Source organism: Elephantulus edwardii, unplaced genomic scaffold (assembly GCF_000299155.1).
Source record: "Elephantulus edwardii isolate Elephantulus edwardi_28Jun2011 unplaced genomic scaffold, EleEdw1.0 scaffold00013, whole genome shotgun sequence".
Lineage (NCBI taxonomy): Eukaryota > Metazoa > Chordata > Mammalia > Macroscelidea > Macroscelididae > Elephantulus > Elephantulus edwardii.
In genome coordinates this window covers 835256-844583 of record NW_006399763.1, presented here as the reverse complement: position 1 = coordinate 844583, position 9328 = coordinate 835256, and the positions used below count along the sequence as shown (strand labels likewise).

The following is a 9328-nucleotide window of genomic DNA, read 5'->3' as shown; positions in this document are numbered from 1 at the left end:
TTCCCAGTAGTGGAATTGCTGGGTCAAATGGTATCTCTATTTGCAACTTTTTGAGAAAGTGCCATACCGCCTTCCACAGTGGTTGCACCATTTTACACTTCCACCAACAGTGAATAAGGGTTCCAGTTTCTCCACAACATTGCCAGCATTTGTTGCTTGCTGTTCTGTTAAATTTTGCTGTTCTGACTGGGGTGCGATGATATCTCATAGTTATTTTGCAATCCATCTTCTTAAGGGTCTTTCTCTCTTGTGTTGTGCCTCCACCCTCCCAAGCATGATGTCCCTCTTGAAGGACGGTCCCTTCTTGCAACGTGCCCAAAGTCTGTCAGATGGAGCGTCAGAATCCCTGCCTCCAAAGAGCAGCCTGGTTTAAGCCTCTCCAGGGCAAACCTGTTTGTTCTCCTAGCAGTCTATGGTATACTCAGTACTCTTCTCCAGTACCACAGCTCAAAGGCATCAGTTCTCCTTCTATCATCCCTAATAATTTTCCAGCATTCTGATGCATAGCAAGTAATTGTGAAGACCATGACCTGGATCAGCTGCACCTTAGTCTCCAAACTTATGTCATTGGTCTTCAGTACTCTGGAGAGGTCCCTGACAGCAGATTTTTCCCAATGCAGTTCATCTTTTGATTTCCTGGCTGCTGGTACCAAGAGTGTTGTTAGTGGAGCCAAGCAAACTAAAGCTGTTAACAATCTCAATCTCTTCACTGTCTATCATGATGCTACCAATCATGTGATTGGCCAAAAAAAAAAAAGACTCTCAGTGTTGAGAATCTTTGTTTCCTTGATATTGAGCTTCAATAGTTACAATCAAGATTATTATTTTTAGCATGTAGTACTCTTTATTGTCACATTCAGTGGGAAACATCTGTAAACCAGCTTACTATGGTTGTGATAACAGCAGCACATGCTAGGCCCATTTATTAGATAAAAATAGGGGAATATGGGAGTCCCATTCACTCTTTTAGAACAGTAACTAGGTCCTGAATTCAGAGCTATTATTACAGTTGTAATGGAAAAAAAACCAACTCCCCATTATTGGAAAAAAAAATATTTGGAATGGTCATATTAAGGAACAGTACTGCTATATCTAAACAGTAATGGGTGACTCTAGTCTCCAATTGATGGAGTTTATTCTGAATTATGGATTAAGGTCTGTGAAAGTGAGAAAGAAACCATGGAATGTGTAAGAAGTATTGCATTCAAGGTATTCTATTAAGGAGAGATGTTTATTTAGATTAATCTATTTCTAGTGTTCTAAGAGGGGGTTAGTTACAAGATGTGATAACTTTAGATATAAATTCTGTCAAAATCAATGACTGAATTTAAAGAGTGGCTCTGAAATGAGGACTCTCATTTGTCCTTGGAGAAATTCCTTTTGGGTAAGGAATCCTTTTATCTATTCTAAAAGAATGTGATAAGTAACCAGTGAGATATAGCAAGTGGAAAAATGGTGAGGATCAGTGAGCTATAGCCAGTGGATAAAAAAACACTTCATGAGAATGTTGGAAACAAAGGTTTGTCTCTCAGCCGTGCTAACTAAACTCTGAAATTATGCTGTTAATCTAAAGACCAAGCCGCCCTGACTGTTGGATTCTCACAGTGACTGGGGGTGGGTTTGTGGAGGAGGCAGAGAAAAATGGGCCATTTTCTCCCACAGGATTTACAGATACCAGGCCCTTTGTAAGAAACCCTGGCAGTACAACAGTCAAACCCATAACTGCTTGTGGGAAAAAGATAAAGCCGCTTGCTTCCATAAAGATTACAGCCTTGGAAACCGTACAGGGACTGACTAGTCTACTCTGTTCTGCAAGGTCACCCTGAGGAGGATCCAACAGGACAGTAGTTTCTTTTTTAACTTCCAGGGTCCTAAGGTTCCTCCTCAATAAAATAGGGCATTGTGTCAACTCATCACTAAGATTTCTTCCTGTTCAGCTGATTTATGACTTTCTAAAGTTGAAATTTATATTCTCCAGAGAGAAAAACAAATTGCAGTCAAGGATGACATACAAGCCTCAAAACAGCAAAACCCCTCCACAAGTATCGGGTAGGTGCTGAAGGTTTAGTGACTGATGGAGGTGTAAATATGGCTCCATCGTCGTTGAGTGCAAGCAAATCCACATAGGCAAAGAAATCCAAATTTGTACACACTTTGATTCTCTTCATTACAGACTGCAATCTCTTTTTTCTTATTTTAACCATATTCACACCTTCTGTCATTTAGTCAGAGGCTACAATGTGCAAAATGCAAGGGCCACCATGAAATGCAAAACCAAGTCCCTGCCTTCAAGTTGTGTATACTGTCCATTCAAAACCATCTCCCAGCTGACCGTCCAGGGGGTTTCAGAGGTAGTAAACTGCATAGGAGGAGACTGCCCATCTTTCCCCGATGGAGCTTCTAGTGGGTTCCAACCCCATATCTTTTGTCCTTACATCACTGGGCTTAATTGTTTACCTATACCCCAAACATACCTGAATTAAGTTATTTAGAATTTTTCAAAGATAGTTCACCTTGTTTCCTATTTTCTAGATCTGTGAGAAGCTTCTCTTGTACAGTTTTAATAGCCGTTTTAGTGGCTTCAGCTATTGTATTGTCAATTAATTTTTCAAGGGATTCTTTAAAACGTGGTTGAACAAGTTTGGCATAGTCAACAACCTGCAAAGATTGCATGAGAAAAATCAACATAAACACAAATTACTATGAATATTGATTATGTTGAATATGCACACACATTCATGATTGGTGATTCATATATCTTATGTTTTGAAATACGTGTACAACATTTTTGCTATTTTAAAAATGAAGTCACTTATTGAATTCTGAATACAAGTTTTTGTCAGGCATATAATACATGCTTTAATATTGAACATTAAAATTTAGAAATAGATTTCTATATGCTTTCTAAGTTTAAATATTTTCATATACCTGGATTCTATTTTGCGTTCCCCCATATATTTATATGTTACTTTATTCAATGTCAATACGCAGCTAGATTATTTTAATCAATGTTTAGTATTGCACTGAATGAATGTATTACAACCTATTTAAATAAAAGACTAATAACAGTAAAACCTGCAATTGTCAGGACCTACATAAGGTAGTCTGTAAAGAGAAGGAAAATACAAATACAAATATTTTCCACTAACAGAGAAAACTAGAAAAATGATGACTGCACCCTGTCAAGGGGAAAAAACCTGTAAGATTCAGAAGACCTCACAAGTTCTAGCTCTCACAGGATTCACTTAATATTTATGTAAGTATATAGTTTTGCTATTAAAAGGTAGGCTATAATAAATATAATTGTGTGTGGGTGGCTGTATTTGTCCAATAAATTCTTTAGGGAAAATCCTATAATAGCTTTACTTATTTTAGATAATTAGAATATACCAAAGTATATGTATTGTTTTTAATATTTTCTATATACTTTCATTTGCCAGTACTGGCCATCACCAGCAGTGTATGAGATTGTCCCTTTCCTTATCCTGGAAAATGCTGTATCAAATTTTCACAATGAGATTGACATGGTATTACTTATCATTAAAAATAATAATTTTTTTTGTGGTCATTAGAGAGGTGCTAGCCCCTTTCTCATGTTTAGTAGCTATCTGCTTCTATTTTTGTGTGCCTATTACTTACTTATTTACCATCCCCCCCCCGTGCTCTATGTATAGAGCTGTAAAAATGCTTTGTATTTTAAAATTATTACTCTTTTATTTGATCCATAGTGCTTTTCAAATATAAAATTCTTTGATACTCTTCTTCCTCCCTTTTTTTTTTTACAGTGGAGCAAAATTTTATTCTGTTATACATAAGATGGCTATGAGTTCAAATCAACTCAATGATAACTAACAACAGTAGAATCCCTCAATGTTTGATGATCCATGCCTCATTAGAATTACTATGACTATTTTTCCTAGTCTCCCTTGAAGGTTCTTGTTGCTATGTATCATCCAGTCAAAACCAACTCATAGTTAACTTTCCAACAGGTTTTCAGAGGCAGTAAATTGCCCAATACTCCTCCTTTTAAAAGTTGAAGCCTAAATCCTGTGCTTCTGAACATGGGCAGGACTCAATTCTTGCTTCAAATGAATAGACATTGGTACAAGTGACAGTGTGTGACTTCTGAGGCAGAGTCTCAAATGTCACTGTGGCTTCCTTTCTTCCTCTGGGGAATCCAGCTGTGAGGTCATGAAGACACACAAGTAGCTCTATACACAGATCTGTGTGGAAAGGTAGTGAGGACTCATTCATGTGATTGAGCCTCACAATCAAGCTGTCAGATGACAGTAGCCCCAACATCATCTTGAAGATCACCTCATGAGAAACCCAGAAGAAAAATCACCCATAATCCCTGGCTCAGAAAACCTTACTGAGGTGGCCAAATCACATGACACAATTATCCAGTGGAGAGTGTAAAAGTCAGCAGATGCTCCATGGAAGAAAGACCACAATCTCTTCCCCTGTGATTTGCTGCCTCTCAAAACCCACTGGAGGGTCAGCTATGAGTCAGTTCTGACTTAAAGGTACATAAGAACAACAGCAACGTATAAATAAAAATCTTACAAACTGTAATCAGAATAGGTAGGTAGGTCCACAAATAATTACCTGTCCTTTATACTTTTCTGCAATCAAATTGCAAAGTGTTGTCTTTCCTGAATACTGAGGTCCAAATACGAAGACTTTGCATGGTGGTATTGGCATAGGTGGAAGAAGATAGGGACGTGGGTTCAATAAAAATGTTTTTAATGCTGCTTCTGATGAAAGGCAGTACATTTTACCTAGAAAACTTGAAATGTACCATAATTGTAAGCAATTGACAAGATGTACAAGCAAGTTTTCAAAGTTAAGTTCTGAAACTTTATTTACCTCACAGATAAATCTGATGATCCTGGGAAAACATTTCCTTCTTTTAGAGCCACCGGACATATACGTCCCCATCTGCTTCTTTGCCACCTGTATCTTGGGGCAATTAGTTTATAAGATGCAAGAGTACGAAACAGCTCACCCTGTAAATAACAAATATTGTTATTGTTGTTGTGTGTCCTCCACTCTGTTCTAACTCTAGGTTACACCTCTAGGTTACAGAGTAAAATTTCTCTGTAAGTGGTCCCCAGGGTGACTCTTAGGAGCAGACTGTCTCGTCCTTACTCCCATGGAACCACTGGTGGGCTTGAACTGATGTTCTTTTGGTTGTCAACTGAGGGTTTAAACCATTTTGTGAACAGTGCTCCTTTAATCATTAATCATGCTACATTAAAAACATGAGCATAAGTTTTGCTGAAATAAAAGCTTTATGTATTTTATTTCTTACTTTATAATTCTTTTTTTTTATTATCAATTTTTTATTATTTGAGTGTACCATCAAATCAGATCTGACTGGTACAGGAGGGGATTGTCCCTCCTTCCCCGGCAGAGCATCTGGTGGATTTGAACTGTGCGCCTCTGGGGTTGCAGTGCAGCTTCTTGCCACTAGGCCACCAGAGCTCCCCTTTTACTTTATAATTCTTTACTTATTTTAAAAAATAGCACCTTTTGACTTTCCCCTCCCTCTTAATTGCAACACTTGTCTTACACATAACAATGACAGATTTTACATCCATGGATTCTAAATTTTACTGTTCTAAAACTCTAAATTTTACTGAGCATTTCATGTAATAAAGATGCCATTTTCTTAAAAATTGTTTCTGGAGGGGTTTGTGTGGGGAGAAGGGTGCAACAATGAATGGAATCCCAAAATCTCTGTAGATGTTCATTGAAATGAAAAATAAACAACCTAAATTAATAAAAAAAATTGTTTCTGAAATAAAAACTCCCATTGACAAAATTTGAAAGCATACCAGATTTTCAATTTACCTAAGCTTTTAAATGATATGGGGTGTGTGTGTATATATACACCTCTAACCCAAGGGTAGCACCTCTTTGGTGGTTCAAATCCATCAGTGGCTCTGTAAGAGAAAGATGGGTAATCTCTTTTTATGCAATTTACAGTCTTTGAACACTCTCTGGAGGGTCAGCTGTGGGGGCTGGCATTGAATCCTACACGGGGGCAATGAGAGCCCTTATTAGGAAATTATAGTGAGAATTCTGATATTTCACCACAGAATGCTGGAGTGTGGGGCACTTCTATGCACAGGGTCCTGATGCCTGCATAGCCAGAAAGCTCATAAACCCGTAAACCTAGCTTTGGCCATACAATGCAGTTGTTAGATAGTATGAATACCATCACTGGTTCTAGGTGACTTACAAGAATCATCTCATTTAATCTTTAAAATAACCCTGTGTGTCAATGGCTATTATCCCCTTTTATCACAGACCTAATAAGCCATTGATCTTATTCAGGTTCTCTTCTATTGTGCTGAGTGCCAGCCTGACAGGGCCCTCTCTGTCGTCTGTCTGCCCAACTAACTCTCTCTCTCTCTCTCTCTCTCTCTCTCACACACACACACACACACACACACACACACACTCACTCTCTCTCTCTCCTGTTTCAGAAATTCTGGTTTTTAATTGTCATAGGTAAAAATCTTCTTAGATGACCCCACTGTCTAGTTAGGGTTGTGAATCATTAAATATTCACATTAAATTGTGCTCTAAAACCCACCAGCCTTTAGTTTGGCATAAAGTCCTTCTAAACACACAGGAACTTGTAAGTCAATCCAGCTTAACAAATCAGCCTCCTCTTTTTTTAAAAATACTTTTATATTGGTTTGCTTACAAAGTTTGTATACATTGTGTTTCACACTATCCTTCATACACATTGTGAAATGAGTTTCTTTAGTGGCTCAAACATGGGCTCTCAAACTTAAGTGGACACAGACTCCCTCCTGAATGGTATGAAACTGTACATTTTAGAGTACCACCTTCACCCATACTCTTGTTTAATAGGTCTGGGGTTGGGCCCAAGGAATCTCCATTGGGACAAGCTTCCCATGTGATTCTTTAGTTGCCTATACAGCCAGGGAGAAGCACTGCTCAAAGTTGATGAATTATGATTCTAGTGTACATAGGTCATTCTGATGGCCTATTCTGTAGAGAGTTGCACCAAAGTCCCCACCTCTCTGGCAGTTCGAATCCACCCACAACTCCTTAAGAGAAAGATGGGCAATCTCCTCTCAGGTGATTTACAGCCTCTGAAAACTAACAGGAGGGTCACCTCTGTACTGGTTCTGACTCGATGGCACAACAACATTCTTCTGACACCAAACAGAAGTTTTAAAGCAAAGACAGACAATAAAATCAGAACCATCAACCACAGCTGGTGGGGCAGCTGGTGGATTCAAACTGTGTGCCTTTCAGATTGTAGCACAGATTCTTGCCAGTTGGTCACCAGAATTCCCTAACTAATGCGCTAATATTACAGCTTCTTTGTAGAAGTCAAATCTGTTTTTTTAGAAAAGATATCCTAAAACTCCTTCTAAACTGAGCACTGGTGTCCTAGTAGCAAAAAGCTGTGCTGTAATTCCAAAGGCATGCAATTTGAATCCACCAGCTGCTCGGTGGGAGAAGGATGGGCAAATTCCTCCCAAGTGATTGTTGTTGTTTATATGCTATTGAGTTGCTTGCAACTCATTGCGACCCTATGTACAAGAGCCCTAAACCGACAGATCTGAGGGCCTTGAGGAATAGGCCATGAACTGAAACATAAAAATAAATTATTAGCTGAAATGGACTCACAATTTGATTCTACGACTGGATTTCTAGGTAAAACAATGGGGAGACTGAAGATTTTATCCAGAGGGAGCCAAACCAAGCTGCTGTGCTATATGATGTTCTTTTCATTTTTTGTCTTTTTTGTCATTTATTGGATTATTAAATTCAGGTGATACAAGTAAGCGAAAGTTTGAAATTTGTTCCAACTTAATGACTTAATGGAATACTTAATGTTTTGGGTTTTTTTTTTGTTTGGTCTGGACATTAGGGATTATTTATTCCTTGAATTCCATGAAGAGAAAGAGACTTGAAGAGACAAAGAGCTTCAGTAATAATCTGTTTACTCAAAGTGGATAAGGTATTCAAGAAGAAAATAAAACTCATTCTAAGGAACTCTGGTGACCTCACTAGTCAAAAAACTGCATCACAATCTCAAAGGCACATGGTTTGAGTCCTTGACCTGCTCCATGGGAGAAGGATAGACAATCTCTTCCTGTGAGATTTACTGTCTTCTGAAAACCTGCTGAGGGTCAGCTATGGGTCGGTTCTGACTTGATACACAACAACGATAACTAAGTATTTAAGATTAGACCACCAAACAGAACAGTCAAAGATGGCATATACTATGAATTCATAGTATTTAGATAATGGTAATTAGTCCAGGAGATAGTCTGAACCACAGCACAAGTAATATTGTTTAGATTCATGCTACTCTAGGAAGGTATTATGACTTTGGATGATGTGGCTTTCTTCATACAATGGCAACTACCAAGAAGGAGAGTTAAGTTGTGGTCTGTCAGCCACTAACAACCTCAAAAGCTAAGTAGTTGCTGAACTCTGAGTGGAAATAAAGTGTTCAAGGAATTTAATTATTTTTGCTTTATTATATGCTTAAAATATATAATGAAACTTCCTAGACGTATTGGAGTTAAGAGTGTTGGTGCTTTAAGCCACTATATTTGTTTGTATAAAGTGCACATTTGGTGTATGGAGTAGAAAGAAATATTAAAATATTGCCAGATAATCTGTATCACTACTATTTTTGGAAGTGACCCATTTATAAACTAAAAAAATAAATTTTTAATGAACTATATAAAAAAGAGCCCTAAACCCTGCTCTATCCTGTGCCAACCTCACTGTCTCTGATACACCTACTCCCGTTACCCCAATCACTGAATCGACCCATCTCATTGAGGGTCTTCATCTCTTGTGCTGTCCCTCCATCCTCCCAAACATGATGTCCCTCTCCAAGGACTGATCTCTCTTTGCAACATGCCCAAAGTATGTCAGATGAAGCTTCAGAATCCTTGCATCCAAGGAACAGCCCAGCTTCACCTTCTCCAGGACAAACCTGTTTGTTCTCCTAGCAGCCCATGGTATGTTCAACATTCTTCTCCAGCACCACAGCGCAAAGGCATCAATTTTTCCATCATCTGTAATCATTGTCCAGCTCCTCTGATGCATAGCACTCAATTGTGAAAACTATGGCCTGGATCAGGTGCACCTTAGTCTCCAACCTGACATCATTATTCTTCAATACTCTGGAGAGGTCCCTGACAGTTGACTTTCTCAATGCAATTTGTCTCTTGATTTCCTGGCTGCTAGTACCAAGAATGTTGATTGTGGAGCCAAGCAAACTAAAGCTGTCAACAATATCAATCTATTCGCCATCCAT

At 38.4% G+C, this 9328-nt stretch overlaps 1 protein-coding gene across 1 annotated transcript in view; it reads right to left on the bottom strand.

Moving 5' to 3' along the window:
* The window catches only part of AK9 (adenylate kinase 9), a 233855-nt gene that overhangs the window by 167186 nt on the left and 57341 nt on the right, over window positions 1-9328 (bottom strand). The window contains exons 10-12 of the mRNA XM_006881222.1: window positions 4870-5009; window positions 4609-4789; window positions 2514-2658 (exon numbers count right to left, since the gene is read on the bottom strand). Coding sequence (XP_006881284.1) covers window positions 2514-2658; window positions 4609-4789; window positions 4870-5009 — 466 coding nt within the window. The remainder of the gene's footprint in view (window positions 1-2513; window positions 2659-4608; window positions 4790-4869; window positions 5010-9328) is intronic.